At 39.8% G+C, this 18,409-nt stretch overlaps 1 protein-coding gene across 2 annotated transcripts in view; it reads left to right on the plus strand.

Annotated features, from left to right (window-relative positions):
* Window positions 1-18,409, plus strand: part of LOC131223760 (protein trichome birefringence-like 34) — a 135,188-nt gene that overhangs the window by 19,721 nt on the left and 97,058 nt on the right. For both annotated transcript variants that reach the window (XM_058219261.1, XM_058219260.1), the window contains exon 2: window positions 5,068-5,239. In XM_058219261.1, the coding sequence (XP_058075244.1) occupies window positions 5,068-5,239 (172 nt within the window). The remainder of the gene's footprint in view (window positions 1-5,067; window positions 5,240-18,409) is intronic.

Genomic DNA, 18,409 nt, shown 5'->3' on the forward strand with positions numbered 1-18,409 from the left:
ACATGATGACCCACCGTGGGTTGGATCAAACTGATATTTATATTTTTCCTTCACCCAGGATCTGCCCAAAAAAGGGCAACAGCAAGGTGGGCCTCATGATCGAACAACATGGATAAAACGTACATCATAGTGGGTCTACGATCGGTGTGGATCTAGTGGGCCACATGCATCGCAAGAGAGAGAGATAAAGAAAAGGGAGAGAGATCGGATGATGTGGGAGGAGCTCCACTACTATGAGCTCCTCCATGATATAATGCTTAGATCAAGATGGGTCCCACCATATGTGGGCCCTCAAATCATAAAAAAATCAAATCATAAAAACACCCACTTTTGTTCTCCTCTTCCTTCTTCCGCCAATGTAATCTAGAGCTCCAAGGGGTGCAATTCAACGGTCAAGATGGACTTTGGATGGTGGAGATGGGAGGTAGAAAGTGGGCCACACAAAACTCTCTCTCATGGAGCTTGCTTGGACATGGGTTGCTTGGGAGGAAATGAGAGAGAGAGAGAGAGAGAGAGAGAGAGAGAGAGAGGTGTGAGTGATGTAAGAGGGTGATGGGTGAAAAGGTGAGTGATGGGTGATGTGTACTTTGACATGTGAGGGATGGGTTGCTTTGACTTTGGAGTTGCTTGGGGATGGGGTTTTGTATTTGACATGAGAGGTGATTGATGAGATTGATTGATAGGATATTTTTCTTGAGATTGCAACGCGCGGCATTTTTCCTCGAACTGAACGTGGGCCCACATCTTTTGGCCCGAGTATCACCTCAGCACGCGAGACGCGGCGTCAGAACCGCGGTGACGGTGCGATCGCAAGGGTACAAGTCTCGAGTATGGGACACGACTCAGGATCGTGCGCAAATGCCGGTAATAGATCGCAGGTCACCGAAATTTGACCGGGAGGATCGGGGAAGCCTACGGAATGGTATGGTCTAGGATACGGGCCTCACATATATATTAAGTGGGTTTCATGGTGTGGACCACCAAGTTTTGGATCAAACTAACATTTGTGTTTTGATTCCTACTTAGTAGAAATAACCTTATAAATGTTCGGATGGCATATGAACATTATAGTGGAGTCCATAGTAAATGGGTCCCACAAAAAGTTTTAGTACAAGCTAATATTTGTGTAGTCTCTTTGTCTGGGTCTACGTGACTATTTGAACAGGTTGAATCACAAACAAGAATCCTGGTGGGGCCTGAATCAAGGGTTATACAGATTGGGTTAGCCTCAAATTTAGTACATATATGCTCTATCAAGTTTACATCCATCCTCTAAAATTTGGAATTAATTAGACATCTATAGACCCACACATTATCAGCCGTTTTAAAGAGTATCAATGCTGATCATTGCACTGGACAACAAACCTGGTTCAAATTCTATTAATCTAATGAAGGGGTTAGACAGATCAAAACCTAAATTTGGTACATGTATGTTCTATCGAGTCTAATATCATCACACTAAATTTAGGACCAATTGGAGGTTTGTGGATTCACAAATTCTTAGTTGTTTAAAAGGTTTTTAGTGCTGACTACTACATTGGACAACAAATTTGGTCCAAAATGCATTTATATGATAAATGGGTTAGACTGATCAGATTGACCCTAAAATTTGGTACATACATGATATATCAAGTCAACTATCATTAAACAAAATATAGGACCAATTATGTATTTCATTCTCATGCTTCCTCAATGGGGTGGCCCACTTAGTTTTGGTTTGGGGCCACCCATACATCACATTGATCTCATGGTGGGGCCTACTTTAATATTTAAAAATAAAATAAATAAATAAATACAATGGATAGATCTAACCACCTGAAAGTTAAATGGCTTGGATCTTCCTCTTTAATGGTGGCCCACCTTCTCTCTCTCTCTCTCTCTCTCTCTCTCTCTCTCTCTCTCTCTCTCTTCTCTGGAATTTTTATTGCTAGAAATGTCTAACCACCATGCTTAGGCTCCCTTTTGTGTAGAGAGTTAACCCTTAGTTAGAGGAGAGGGTTAGTTTACTTGCATTAGCTAGTTAGTGAGGTATATTAACATTGCATGGCCATGACTCATGCATGGAAGGGTAATGTGTCATGAGGAGAGAAAGCTCTAGGTGAGGTGCCACATGGAGAATGTGCATGTGGTGTGAGTGGAGTGAGGTGTCATGTGCATGTGGTGTGGTGGGGTGAGGTGTCGTATGCATATGATACATATGTGGTAAGTAGATTATGACATTATGAGGATGTGTGAGTTAAGTGGGTGGAGAGAGTTGACATTTTCTAATAAGACATAAAATGAGCTTTTTAGAATAGCCCATGGGCTATGGACCCAAGCCCATATGAGGTGTGTGTATGTGTGATTCTTTTTATACTTGCTTTCTCAAGTTCTTTACGACATATCTCATAAACAAAGCATCGTACGGACGAACAGACGGTACCTCTGTGATTGGGGTGATGTGCCAGTCGATATAGCAAGGGTTTTGAGGTCTCGGAATTCAGGTCACATGGGTGCATACTGTGCACAGATAATCCGAGTCTCGCTCCAGGGTTCCAGATGATGCGTACTCATGCGAAGACGAGATGTGGGGTACTGGGATACTACTACAAGTGGCATAGAGACGCGCTGCCGACCACTAAAAAGTAGGGTGTTATATAAGCCCCCCACAAGGGCTAGCTCGATTGAACCCTAATGTCAACCTATACCACCACCATTGGTGGCAAAAAGAAATGGTCAACCATCCAACCAATAAGAATACCCCAACCCTCATAATCGTTATGTACCCAAGGGGCAATTCCCAGTTGATGTTAATAACCTTTGGAGGGGGGGTAGCCGTCCAACCGATGTCATATGGCCATTGTTCCATAGCCGAGAACTATGAGGGGAACCTCCAGTTAGTTTGTCCATCCAACAAGGCTTCTAGATGGTCGAATATCAAGGGTGGCAACCTGTGCTTAGCCTAACCATTTATTAAGGATATAACAAAGTAGAAATGCCTAGGGTTAACCTCTAGCTAGCACAACCATCCAAAATAGTTACCATAGGGTAGAGATGCCTAGGGGGCAACCTCCGATTGTTCCTCCCCCTATTGCCATCAATCACGAGGCGCAAAGTTGCAATGACAACCCGACTGAGATGATGTGGCAGGACCACAACGACTGCTCGGCCAAGACGATGCATATGACTCATCCAAGAGTCATATCGAATGGTTGGCGAATCGCCCGACCGATCTATAAAAAGCCTTACCCCTGTTTTAATCTTACTTTTAATCCCTCTACTTATATTCAACCACGCTGCATAAAGTTTGAGGTTTAGGTTAGTTTAGAATACTACTATCCAGTGCTATCACTGCATTATGCTTAAGAGTTGTATAAATATCATCGATCTTCCATTGTCGGATTCGGATCAACTGAGTCCTTACTTGGAAGATCAAGCATCTTGGTCACATCCTACATACCATTTGCCACGATCGTCTGTCCACATAAGTGATTTAGATATTTATCTCTCATTTTTGTTTCATTGTATTAGTTTATTTTTCTTTGTTAATTCTACTGAGCATCAATTACGCATAAATAAAATCGACATTATTTTTAGCCTTCAGTTTTAAATATATTCATCTTGATTCTATTGAAAATACAAATGCTACAATTAGTGTTGAAAAAAAAAGTCCTTAGACATAAGATAAAGAGAATCTATTTGGAAGAACTAACCCTTATCATTCTACAAATCGCTTGATCACTGAAACTACCGGTGATTGAAAGGGCGGCCGAGTCCTTGAATTTGGTCTTAATCGTTCCATCTCAGCATCTAGGGACTGAGATTCAATCAAATTTGAGTCGAGTATAACTCTAGCATGCCCGCACTATCCTAATCGCACGCGTTAACCGAATACAGGCCCTTGCTAACAAGTGTGCTCTCCTGTTTGATTGAATTGCACAAATACATTTTATTTACTGTGTTAAATTCACAATATTTTCTAAATGACTGCCATCATCCACATCTCACGGCCCGTTTCTAAACTTGTTTGATTTCCTAAGTTCCTCCACTAAACCTTGAAATATATGTAGGCAATCAAATGGGATCCAATATGTAAAAGATATGGCTCGAAACTCAGGATGTTTCTATTGCTAAATGGGATATATTACCCATTCACGTAAACAATAGATGGCCCAGAGAATCTTAGTTTAGACTGTTCCTATTTTCATAAATGAGTGGCATTCCAAGTACTAGAACGGCTTGAGCTTTTACTCACACATGATCCACATTGTGCGTCCCACCTGACGCAAAGCTTGGATGTCTTACAAAAGTGCGAGTTTGACACTTGTGCCTTTGAGTTAAGGTGCTAGTGGAGCTCAAAAACTAATGAAAGTTTTACTTGGGTGGCGTGACGGGATTTCACAGATAATTTGCCAACGTAGCATATTTGTGAGATCTAGCATAACATCATGTACGTGTGGACTCACGGTGTAAAAAGGCCATCGAAACATATATGATAAAAAAGAAAAGAAGTATCATTCCTCATGGAACCTACGAAGATCAACAAACCAGGTAGGCCACCCATAGGAAACAATTGGTATATAACAGCCACTGTTACTTTTGCGTACGACTTATGTTGTTGTCGATATTTCACCCATCTACGTACTCATCATCTAACTTGCCTCATTATTTGCAAAACTCAGATAGACCATAATATGTGAACTTAAAGGTTTAGGGTATAATTCCCTATGGGGAGGCTCACCCAACTGTTCAAACAGCCTGATTTTTGGGGTCAATTGAAAACAAGGGGTGCTGTACTGATGGATAGGATGGATCTTATGCATATAAAGTCATTTCCTTCACAGAAGCTTTAGACAATCCTTTTTCGCAACACAACGTGTGTGCTCCAGTGCTCCACTTGATGATTGGACCATTCTGATTTTTTTTAAATAATAATAATAATTATTATTTTTAGTTGAGGCTATGCTCTGAGCATGCCCCCACATAATGAGTGGGTGGGATCTCGCTTCAAACCATCCATGTACCATACAATCTTGCTTAAGCACCGTATTTACAATTGCACATCTTTCCTTTTTCATGTGATCAAAGGTTCAATGCGACGACATTGTTGGAGAGGCTAAGGGGGAAGAGACTTGTGTTTGTGGGCGACTCTCTCAACAGAGGGCAGTGGGTTTCAATGGTTTGTCTGATCGAATCAGTCATCCCTTCTTCTCTCAAGTCCATGCACTCCAATGGCTCCCTCAACGCGTTCAAGGCTCTGGTATTATTATTATTATTGTTATTATTATTATTATTATGATTCACTTTCTCTTTAACTTGGTGTTTACATTCAATCAGTACGTCATTGAGAGATCATGTAGAGTTTTGTGGCTGGACGATGATTCATCACTCCAAATGGAGCAATAGTAATTGGCCCCTTCTTCCAGATTATGATATTGAGCGATGGGTATGATTCAGTATGATATGTTCACACCAAATGAATGGAGTCAACCTTTCACCACAGCTGATCAATATATATTACACAAGGCCCACCAGATTGCATGATCTTAGCCATTCAAATAATTAAGGGCTGAGAAATGGACCGCATGACCACTTTCTCTTACCATCCATTTGGCAATTACTTAATTGTATAGCCATGATTATATAATCATAGTTATTTTCGTCTGGTGCACTCAATTGTAGAATCTTACTATCCATCCGCCTTTGTTGATCATAAGTGGGGCCAAATTACTTCTTAATTAAGTTTTTACCAAAATGCCCCATTTATTTATTTATTTAGAAAGTGTTGATGTTGAGAATTGTAGGGCTTAATTTGCGTGTGTAAGACATCCAAAGTGTACAACAGATGCACCTTGCCATGACTTTCATTTGAATAGAAAATATAGTGGATTTAATCATTGGGTGGGCCATACCATAAAAAGTAATTTACACCACTTAAAAACATCTAATTTTCACTTGTAATCCATCCAATGATTTGATAGGCCCAATTTTTTGTTTTGGTAATCATTATGTTCGAGTGAATAAGTTAGATGGATGTCATACACAGATCACATGGGCTCAACAATTTTCAACTTTATTGCTTTTAAAAGCAGAAAAAATAAACCAGGCCATTTCGATAATTTTCTCAATTTAATTTTGGGAGACATTATTTTGGAATTTATGAGGAATTTTCTCATATAAAAGTATGGGAAATGTTCTTGTTTAATTCAATCTCAATTGCCAAAAATATAGTAAAAGAACATAATGGCAAAAATTCAAAGAAGGAAAAGTTCGGTTTAATATAGTTTGGACTTCGAAAAAGTATAATGAAAAAAAAAAGAGAGGCTAATTTCTCTCTCTCTCTCTCTCTCTCTCTCTCTCTCTCTCTCTACACACACACACACATGCATACACACATTTAACTCATTTTCATCAATGGGGTGGTGACCAACAATCTCTATTTAACTAGGGTTTCCAAGGATCCACTTGTAGAGATCAAGGAGATCTATGCTTGATTCAAGGACACAACTAAAATCAGTGTCCCATCTTATCCAATTGGAAGATATCTCAGTAAAACCAAATATGAACTTCCTTTGACCTAATTCTCAATGGATGGGAGGTGTGAGATCTGGAAGTGATTCCATCATAAAACCATGCCTAGGAGACAAGGTAAACAATAGGATTTACCAATCTCACAACTAATCATAAAAGAATTGGGAAGATTAGGCAGGATTCCATCACCCAACTATGCCTATGGGACGATGGTGAACGATAGGATTTCCTAATTTCACAATCTCAATACATGAAAAGAACATACTCAAAGTTGTCGCAGATTTATCGTAATTTGAGTCACAATAAACCATTAAAAACTGAAAGTATTTCTTAAATATCAAACTAGAAGCAAAGATAGTTTAACATAAACATGAATTAAAGCAATAGAAAATATCCCATCACGCTACAAGCTTCACCTTTTAGACCTAGCTAAGAGGTTTAGCCAACCATAGATATGATTAAACTAAAATTTCCTAAGAAAAGCATAAATATGACTAAGGAAGATAAAGAAAAACTCTTGGCGACAGCTTCTTCACTCTTTTGCTCCACTCCTCAAACCCTAGAAGCTGCCTAGGAACATCCTAGGGACCTCTATTTATAGTTTTACAACTCCAACTTTCGCACCGTGTTGGAAAAATTCAAAAACCGTCTCAAATTTCTGCAATTCGTGTGTTGTCTGCCTAACCTTAGACTGGTTGAGGACAACCTTTGACTGGTCGATGATGACAAGATTTTTGAGAATTTTGTTGTTGGAGTTCGAGTCGAGGAATCTTCGACTAGTTGAGCAGGATCCTTTGACTGGTCGAGGATGGGCTTAGTCTAGTCGAAGGATGCCAACTTTTAGGGTTCCTTTTCTTTACTTTAAGTCTTCCATGCTCTTCATTCCTCACTTGGTTTTCTTGGATCATCCTTGGCTTTGGTGATTCTTGAGTGTTAAATCCATGCTTTTAGCATCCTCTTCAATCTAAGCTCTTAAATTTACCTTGCAACACAAACATGATTAAAATAGTATATTAAGCATTATCATGTTCATAAAACCAAGTAATAAATGAGGTCTCATATGTAATATTTGACCCTCAACAACTCGCAGAGATACCTCAAATCCACGAGGAAAAAAAAAAAGAAAATAGAAAATAATTTTTGAAAATTCGTAAATTGATTGATAATTGAAATAAATGATTTTACGACCTTGTGAATAGGGATACTAAACCTTGGAAGAAGTTTTTGAATTAAACTATAACGAAAACTCCTATAAATCACGACTTACCATAAATAGTAAACTTACTATTTATATACAGTCATGATTTCCACTAAACCTCATGGTTTTCTGTGAAAAATAGTAAGTGTCCTATTTGGCCCAACCATGTGATTCTACTAATTATTCTAAGCACTTTTCATGTTGGACGCAACTCCTAAAGCCTAACGGATGAAGGTCATAATCAAACTAAAACTTATTATAAATAGTAAAAATGAAAATAAAACAGAAATTTGATCATCAATCTGGTGGAATCTCGCAAATTCGGCGTAGGCAACCTAGCATAGCGGGTTGGGTGGCTAAAGTAGCTCGCCCTACCCCAAAATCATATATAGCACGTCGATAACTCATTCCGGTTTGTGAGATATGCTCATTTTAAGGTTCTGACGGTTCGGATCACTTTCGCTTCTGATCGAGCCTCTTTTGGTCCATCTTAGCAATGAAATTGTCCATGACCCACTGTACATCCACTTCAAAAGAACTCGTGTTGCTTTGGTTCATGATACTTGGTCAAGTCCGCAACGTTGAAAGTCTGTAAGATCGCCATGTCATCCGAAAGATCAACAATATAAGCGTTGTCATTGATCCTTTGGAGGATCAGTACTGGTCCAATCTTCTTGTTCTTCAACTTGTTGTACATCCTGATCGGAAATCTTTCCTTACGTAGATGGACCATAACGAGGTCGCCCACTTCGAACACTTTTTGTCGTGGATGCCTGTCGGCTTGCTCCTTATACTTCTCGTTTGAGGCATGCAGCTTTTTTTGTACCTCCAAATGAATGCCCATGATCTTGTCTACCATATGTTTTGCCGCAACACTCATGCCCGAGAGCTTAAGCACAACCAAGTCAAGTGTGTGGCGAGGCACTTGACTGTAAATAATTTGTAACGGAGACTTCCCTATCGAGCGGTTCACCATGTTGTTGAATGAAAACTCCACTTGAGATAATGCCAAACCCTACTGCTTTGATTTTTTACCTGAAATACATCGAATGAGGTTTCCCAATGTGCGATTCACAACTTGAAACTGCCCATCAGTTTGTGGGTGGTAGGCGCGGCTGAACTGAAGTTGTGTATCAAATCGAGTCCATAAAGTTTGGAAAAAGTGGCTAATAAACTTCATGTCACGGTAAGAAGTAATGGTCTTGGGAACCCTGTTTAGGTGCATGACCTCTCTGAAGAATAGATTCACTATATGAGTTACATTGAAGGTCTTCTTGTATGGGATAAAGTGTGCCATCTTTAAGAAACAATCTACTACCACGAACACCGAATCCATGCCGTATTATGTTCGTGGGAGACCAAGCATGAAGTCCATAGACAAATCCTCCCAAGGGCCGTCAGGCACAGGTAACGGGGTGTAGAGGCCCATATTATGAGACTGCCCTTTAGAGGTCTGACAAACATGATAACGTTGTATTGCTTTTCCCACATAACATACCAATTGTAGCCAATAATACCTCTCCTCCACAAGAGCTCACGACTTGTCTTACCTAAGGTGTCCACCAAGGCCACCTCCATATAGCTCCTGAATAATCTACTCCCTTAGAGAACTTTGGGGGATGCACAATCGATTCCCTTTGAAGAGGAAACCGTTCTACATATGTAGATCATTGGGTTGACCTTCTTAGCACTTCATATAGGCATTCTTGAAGTCCTTGTCCAAGGCATATAGCTCCTTAAGACAGTCGAAGCCGACCACATCATTGCTCATTGTAACTAGTGATGAACGGTGACTAAGTGCATCAACCACCTTATTCTGCTGCCCTGACTTGTTCTTTAGAATGAACTTGAATTCCTGTAAAAATGTAACTAATGTAACATGCACACGATTCACGTTACTTAACTATTAATAAACATTAATGCTTGATGGTTAGTGTACAGAAAAAAATCTCTTTGAATCAGATAATGCCGCCAATGTTGCAGCGCTTAAACAATTGTGTATAGTTTAAGCTCCTATGTCGACCACTTTTTCAAGCTTCACTAAGTTTCTCACTGTAGAAGGCTATTGGCCAGCCTTCCTATGATAATACTCCTCCAATTCCGACATATAAGGCATCACACTCAATTTCAAACAACTTGTAGAAACTAGGAAGAACCAAGACCGATGTTGTGGACAACTGATTATTAATTTTAGTAAAGTTCTTGTCAGCCTCATCGGTTCACTAAAATGGCTCATATTTCATGCAATTTGTAATATGTGCAACTATTGTGCTAAAATTCTGCACGAATTGATGATAGAAGGTCGCTAACTCGTGGAAACTCCTCACTTCATGAATGTTCGTCTGGATCGGCTATTCCCTAATGACTCACACCTTTTCATCGTCTATATAGATGCCCGTGGACGTTACAACGAATCCTTAGAACAACAGGCTGTCTATTAAAAAACTACACTTCTTTAATTTGAGGTACAACTTGTTAAGTTGTACGACCTGCAACACCTGCCTAAAATGTTCCATGTGCTCTGTCTCATCCTAGCAATATATCAGGATATATTTAAAAAATACCACCACAAATCGGCCAATGAACGGTTTTAGCACTTGATTCATCAATCACATAAAAGTGCTTGGTGCATTCGATAGAACAAAGGGCATGCCCAGCCATTTATACAACCCTTCCTTGGTCTTGAATGCCATTTTTCACTCATCACCAGGTTAGATACGAATCTGATGGTACCTGCTCCTTAGATCTAGCTTAGAGAATACCTTGGCCCCTTCTAGCATATCGAGCATGTCATCCAACTGTAGTATTGGGAACTGATATTTGATGGTAATCTTATCAATTGCTTGGTTGTTAATACACATGCGCCTACTCCTATCTTTTTTTAGCATTAACAACGCTGGCATAGCACATGGGCTCATGCTCTCTCTTAAAAGACCCTTACGGATCAATTTCTCTAGCTGCCCCTGAAGTATCTCACACTCTTTTGGACTCATCCGATAGTGATAGTGGTTGAGCAGGTTAGCCCCAGAGACGAGGTCTATTTGATGTTGGATGTCCCTTATAGGGGCAATCCATCGGGTAAATCTTCTGGCCAGACTTTTTTGAATTCATTTAGTAATGGTCTTAAACATGAAAGAATGTTTGAGGGCTCCGATTCCTCGCCCTTCACTACTATGGTGTATACCTTGCTGGTTTCTTTGGAATCCTCATGAAATCCCGAATGGTCAGGAGGGAACTTTTCTTCACTTTAGAAGCTTCAAGGTGGTTCTCTGGTGCCATAGGGGTAAGGATTATCTTTCGACCATTCTTGACGAAGACGTAAACATTGTCTCATCCTCGGTGGGTCGCATCAGGGTCTGAATGCCATGGTCGACCGAGTAACATATGGCATGCTTCTATGTCTACCACGTCACAAAGTATCTGGTTCTAATAATTTTACCAATTCAAAATGAGACAGTGCATTGTTCAGTTACCTTAGTCAAGTTCACATTTTTTATCCAGCCAATTCAGTACGGGGAAGCATGTTTTGTTGTTAGTAGCTACAACTTATCCACCATCACTTTTGAGAAGATGTTCTCGCTTCTACCATTGTTTATGATTATATCACAGACCTTGTCATTGATGGTGCACCGTATACAGAATATATTGTGTCACTGTGGATGTAATTCCTTCTCTAGGTTGTATAGTAATCCCCTCAAGACCAAAGTTCGCCACGATCCTCGTCCATCCATTCTTCATCACCAACTCCTTCCTCAGTAGCTTGTTCATCTTCATCAAAGTCAGGGTCTTCTTCTGCGGCATCACCCTCAGTGCCTCCATCATTAATGGTCAAGTGGGTTACGGGGCATTGAGGGCAGGTGTTTGATAACTGGCCCGGTTGGTCACAGCGGTAACAATTATTCGACCTTGACCGAACATAAGGATTTGAAATCCTACTCAGTCTCGCTGTTGTGGGTGCTACATGTTGATACCTAGATGGGCCACTCCCCATGTCATTGTTTGCTGTTGCAGGAGGTTGAGGACGTCCTCTTACTGGTTCTTTATCTCATGTTAGCACTGGATCCTGCGTAGGACCCATAATGGGGGGTTGAGTTGAAGGATAAGACCGAATAGGAATTCTTGCAAGTTACATTTCTTCCCTACCTTCCAACTGAACCACTTCATCCACAGTTCTGACTAGGTGCATCTAAACTCGGTCTTGAATCATCGATCATAACCCACTTATAAATCGTGCTACCTTCTTCGATTCAGTTTCTGAAAGATCGTTTCGCATTACCAACGGTTGGAATTTTTCAGTGTAATTTTTGACGGTTTGATTCTCATGTCGAAAAGTTTAGTATTGCTAGAACAATACCTACTCGTAATCACTAGGAAAAAATCATGATTGAAGAAGGTGTCTCATCCGTAGCCATGATGATGTAGACGCTTTGTTTTGTCAGACACGTGAGAGTTGTAATTACTCCCACCATCCAGAAGTACTAGATTTTATTTGAATGCTACTAAATTTACCTTTTTATGCTCTGGTACATCCATGTAATCAAAATGTCGTTCTACTTCGGTTTGCCAGTCGAGGAAATCTTCTATGCGTAATAAGTCGTTAAAACTAGAAAGTTCAGTCTTACCTCCCTAATCTCTTTTAGCATGATCTAGATAATTGCCTCCATAGATTGGTCATTGGGCAAAGCCTTCATCAAGGTCCTCGTCGCTAGATCTTGAATCATTTGGTGTAGCCTTATGATTCACCATTGGTAGTGCCCTATGAAAATCGGGGTTGTGCCGTACTACAACCACAGGTGGTTGAGTATTGCCTTGGGCTCGGGGTAGAAGTGATGCATTCGTAAGACGGTCGAGGGTCGCCTGTAGACCTTGAATGGTCAACTGACTCTCCTGGTGGAAAGCTTCCATTCTTTCCAAAAGATAACAAATCCCTGGATCACTGTCCATAGGATTTTGGTCCATACCTTCGTTATTTGCCATCAGTCCGAGGCGAGTCCTTGCTCTGATAGCAATTGGTGCAGGGATGAATGTGATGAGGTCAATCACCATCTTCCTCAAGGAGATAGCTACTCCGAATCCACGGAGCTTCTCTTGACTCCTCACGGAGATACCTTGAATCTATGAGGAAAAAAAGAAAATAAAAAATAATTTTTGAAAATTTCTAAATTGATTAATGATTGAAATAAATGAGTTTACAACCCTTTAAATAGGGATACTAAACCTTGGAATAAGTTTAAGAATTAAACTACAACTAAAACTCCTAGAAATTGCGACTTATGATAAATAGTAAACTTACTATTTACATACGGTTGTGATTTCCACTAGACCTCATGGATTTCAACCAAAAATAGTAAGTGTCCTATGTGGCCCAACCAGGTCATTTTCCTAATTATTCTAAGCATTTTTCATATTGGACGCAACTTCTAAAGCCCAACGGATGAAGAGTTATAATCAAACTAAAACTTTACTATAAATAGTAAAAATGAAAATGAAATGAAAATTCGACTATTGATCTGGTGAAATATCACAAATTCGGCGTGGACAACATGGCATAACAGGTTGGGTGGCTAAAGTAGCTCGTCCTACCCCAAAATCATATATGGCATGTCCGATAACTCATTCCGGTTTGTGAGACACGCCCGTTTTAAGGTTCTGACAGTCTGAAGCACTTCCGCCTCCGATCGGGCCTCTTCTAGTCATCTTGGCCATGAAATGTCCGTGACCCACTCTACATCAACTACAACCCCATAGGAATTTGAATTAAAGGTTTATCTGCCTTACTTAAAGATTTATGCTCTTGTGACATGTGGACACCTTACCAATGAATATAATTACCATACTTGTCATTGTGACCATTAATTTTTACTAACCTTTATACACTTGAGGCTCACAAAAGTAGCAATAAAGGGTTGGCCTGTGCAGGCTTGGACTAGTTTGGAGAAGTTAGGTCTGAATGTTCAGGTCCAATAATTAATTATGTTGGGCTTCAGCTAGGGTTATTTTTCATTTAGGACAGGTTTTAAAAACTTTTAATGATATGGGCTTGGCCGATGAGAGATGTTTCTTTCTTGGACTTAGGTTCAGCTCATTTTGGTCCTGAACTAGACTAAGCTAATTGATGAATTAACAAAATCTAGAAACTCAATATTATAGAGAGAAAGGGATCAAATAGGGAAGATAAATTAGAGAAAATAACCACATTTACATATGTAAATGCTTTACATAGTAAAGTAGTTTACTATGAAAGAAATTGCATAGTAAAAGCATTTAACCAAGTAGTTTTACCACATTTGTATTTAGGGTTTTTTCTCTAACTTTTGTTGATATCTTAAATCTATCAATAACAAGGTTTGTTGATGCCATCAAGAAGATGTCGATGCCATTGATAGGTGCTCAATTCCATCAAGAAAATCTAGAAAATCCATTGGTTGCTAGACTGTTTTAATGTTTCTACTCAATGGCATCGAAGGAGGATTCGATGCCATCGACAGGTCTTCGAGGGGTGTCAATACCATCGAAGGTCCTATCGAGCATGCGCGTAGAGTTGTGTAAGTGTGAGATTTGTTTCCTATTCTGGTTGTGATAGTATATATCAGGTGTAATCAGGATCAGGGCAAAGGAGGTGTACTAGGGATTTTTAATGCGTTCCTAAGGGGTTTAAGGGCATAACTAGATTTTGAAGGAGATTCAAGGCTTGTTCAAATCGGTAAAATCATCTATCTCTTGTAATTTTGCTTTCATAGAGCCTTACTCATCGCTTTGTGCTGTGATTTTTTTTCTGAAAGGATTTTTCCATGTAAAAATTCGGATTGTTCTTATTTGGGCTTGGTTGTATGATTGTGTGTACTTTGCTTGATTTCACTCTGTGTACTTCCACAGTTCCTTAACAAGTGGTATAAGAGATAATGTTGGAAAGTAGATCGAATCTGAAAGTAAAGTATCAATGTCATCTAACATGAAGTTCGATGTAGAAAAATATTCTACGAAAAATAATTTTGAACAATGGAAGGTTAACATGAACGGTATCCTAATTCAGCAAGGATTGGACGAAGATCTCCTTGGAAAGCGACCATAAACTATGTTAGAAGGAGAATGGAACAAGTTAGATAATAAAGAGAATATATCTATCTAGTTGTGTCTAACAAATGAGGTCCTCTATGATGTTATGAGAGAGAAGACTGCAACGGATACATGGGCAAAGTTAGAGGACCTCTAAGGGAAAAAGTCTCTTGAAAATCATTTGTATCCAAAGCTACAGTTGTTTAATATGAAGATGGAGGATGGTGCTAACTCTGAGGTTTACATCAATAACTTTGATAGGCTTGTTTGCAATCTATTAGATGTGAAGGAAATGATGAAAGATGAAGATCAAGCGTGTATACTGTTGAACTCTCTTCTAGCATCGTATGAGTTGTTCAAAGACTCTTTGTGCACCTGTAAAACAACCATTAGTGTTGAGACCATTGTCTCAGCCCTTAAGTTAAAGGTGATGAGAAAGAAACGTGGGTGCTTCTATAGATGCACTGGGTACGATGGGGAGAAAATCTCAGCGGGACAATGAATCTTCACGATCGATGTCAAATCCAAGGGTAAGGAAAAAGGAAAGTTGAAGTGTTGGAATTGTAGCATGACTGGGCATATGAAGAAGGATTGCAAGAATCCTAAGTCTAGAAAGGATAATTCAGAGAGTTCTTACAGGGAGGCCAATACTACGGAATCCAGTGAGGAAACGAATGATAGTGACATGCTGATTGCATCAAATCTGGGTACTTCAATGGAGAATGGATTTTGGATACGGGGGCTTCGTACCACATGACCCCTTATAGGAGCTGGTTCACTGGTTATAGTGAGTACGATGGTGGCTAGGTGTTTATGGGTAATGACATTATCTGTAATGTGGTTTATGTTGGATCGGTGTACATCAAGATATTTGGTAGCATTGAGCGTATCTTGACTGAAGTAAGACACATTCCTGAGTTGATGAAGAGCCTGATATCTCTGGATGCACTCGAGGCACTAGGGTGCAAATTCATTGGGTTTAATCATGTCCTTAAAGTTTCAAAGGGGGCACTCATAGTCATGAAGGCATAGAGGAATGAAAACCTTTACAAGTTAATTAGGAGTACTTCATCTGGTGGAGCTGCAACGTCTGTAGCAGATACCACATCTGCACATATGTGGCATGTGCACTTGGGCCACATGAACGAGCAGGGTATGAATGTATTTTCTGACCGTTGTTTAATTCCAGCCTTTAAAAGTATTGATTTTAATATATGCGAACATTGTATATATGGTAAATAGTTGGGGTTGTATTTTAAATCTGGGAAATATAATTGTAGGAGGATTCTAGTTTATGTGCATTCTGATGTATGGGGGACGTCCCCAATGGTTTCTGGTGGAGAGTTGTCATGGTTTGTCACATTTATTTACAATTATTTGAGAAAAGTATGAGTTTATCTTATGAAAAATAAGTCTGAGGTTTACACCAACTTCAAACAGTGGAAGGTGATGGTGGAAAAACAGTCAAGGCGAAAGGTGAAAGTTTTAAGGACATATAATAGTGGGAAATTCACTTCTTTGGAATTCAATTGGTATTGTAAGGATGAAAGGATCATGAGGCACAACACAGTGCGCTACACACCAGAGTAGAATGGTGTGGCTAAGCGGATAAATCAAACACTCTTGGAGAGGGCCCAATGCATGATCAGTAATGCTGGGTTGGGTAAGAAAATGTGGAATAAGGCAAATAACACGGCTTGTTACTTGGTGAATTGGTTTCTTTCTATGGCTATTGATTGTAAAATTCTAGAATAAGTGTGGAGTGGTCAGTAGGTAGACTACTCAGGGTTACAAAATTACCTTGGGCTTGCTTGATTTAATTTTAATTCCAAGAAAGGGGAAAACTTATATCCCTTCTTCAAATAAGATTGGAATGTAGAATCTCAAAATCAAATGCAAAAACCTAAATTAAAGAGAATATTAAATGAGCACTAAGTAGCTTAAGAATATCACAAACTTATCTCTCAGAGTGGTGTCTTGATTTTGCTTGAATTGAATGAAAAACTCTAAAAATCGTGCTCTATTTATAAGTGTAGAGACTGTTTACTCAACTGGCCCAGAGGTCTGCTCGACTGGTCGAAGGACCAACAAGAATTAAAAAAAAAGGGCGCGATAAGATAAGACTGTTCCACGACTGGTCGAGTGGCTTGCACGACTGGTCGATCCCTGCTCTCGACTGGTTGTGTGGGACCCAATTTGGTTGCTGGACTTTGAATCGAGCCTGCTCGACTGGTCGAGCATTATTCACTTGACTGGTCGAGCAGTCTCCAGGACTGGTCGAGGGTCCAATAAAAAATTCTGAAAATTAGTAACAAACCTTGGACTGGTCGAGCTAGTATAGGACTAGTTGAACACAGGCTAAGACTAGTTGAGAAAAACCTTATACACTTATATAGTGACCCAATTTAAGTATGCATTCACTATGACCTAACCTATGGTTAATCTAGGGTCATTCATACCTTATAAGTGATATTTGAACATTGAATCATCATTTGCTTTGGTTGATAGTTGATCTTGAAGTACACGAAGCTTGATATTTTGACATACTTTGAAGCTTGAACTTGAAGTACTTTAAAGCTTGAATCTTGAAGTACTTGTGACTTGTATTTCAGCTTGAGCTTTGAGTTCTAAAGTAAAACACATTGTCTTGACATAGTTGAAGCTTTGAAACCTTGAACTATCACTTGATATTGTACTTAAACTTGTATATCTCTTATACTTGTGATGCTTGAATTGGAAAATCTTGAACTTGTACTTGAGTTGCATGATCTTAAATAAGAAGATGAACTAAATAAGATATAGATTCCAAGAGGTTTTGACACTACAAAATTTGACAATCATAGGAGTTAGAAAACATAGCACTTACAGTCACCTGCACGCAATGGTCATGCATAAGCTCACATCGAAGCTTAGAGGGCTAGCAAGTGGAAAAGAGCTCACTATCCGCCTAGACAGTAGTCTGCCAATACCTACCCGGCTCGTCGATAGCAGACCCATCTACGAGCTGGTCAGACTCAGCCTAGCTTACAGCCCCCTCACTCGGGCGGATAGGGCCACACCCCCTTCACAACCGACCACGACACAGTGAGAAACGCAGCCTACTAGTATTAGGCACTCGTGCGCTCATGTATCCTCTCGGTCTAGACGTTGAAGCATCTCTTGGTACCAAAAGAGTTATGAGACTTTCACTCAAGGACATCCTAAGCGCCCACAATGCTAGAACTAAATATTTTCGGTATCTAATCTGACCATCCACGATATGCCTGTGGAGGCCGCAATCTTGATATCGCTAGGGCGCCAAGTGATCATGTCACATAAAATGCGAGATACATGAGTCATACCATCCGGTCATGCATCAAACCTACACGTACCGTGTGATCATGTGGGGTAACTCTATCTCACAAGGAGTCCCTTAAGTAACTTGGTCCAACGGCAAATGCTATGATCAATCATTCCTTACAACAGGCATACAAATGATGCATATGGGCATGTATCATGATGCAATACTAAGCATGTTCTCAGTGTGTCCTACTAAACTAAGTACACTAGCATATTCTCAAATATAGCAGACAACAATTGGTCTTAACCGGTGTATCACATACTAAGAGTAGGAGCTGAACGATACGCCCCACTAGACATATAAAA

Source organism: Magnolia sinica, chromosome 13 (assembly GCF_029962835.1).
Source record: "Magnolia sinica isolate HGM2019 chromosome 13, MsV1, whole genome shotgun sequence".
In the NCBI taxonomy this organism is placed as follows: Eukaryota; Viridiplantae; Streptophyta; class Magnoliopsida; order Magnoliales; family Magnoliaceae; genus Magnolia; species Magnolia sinica.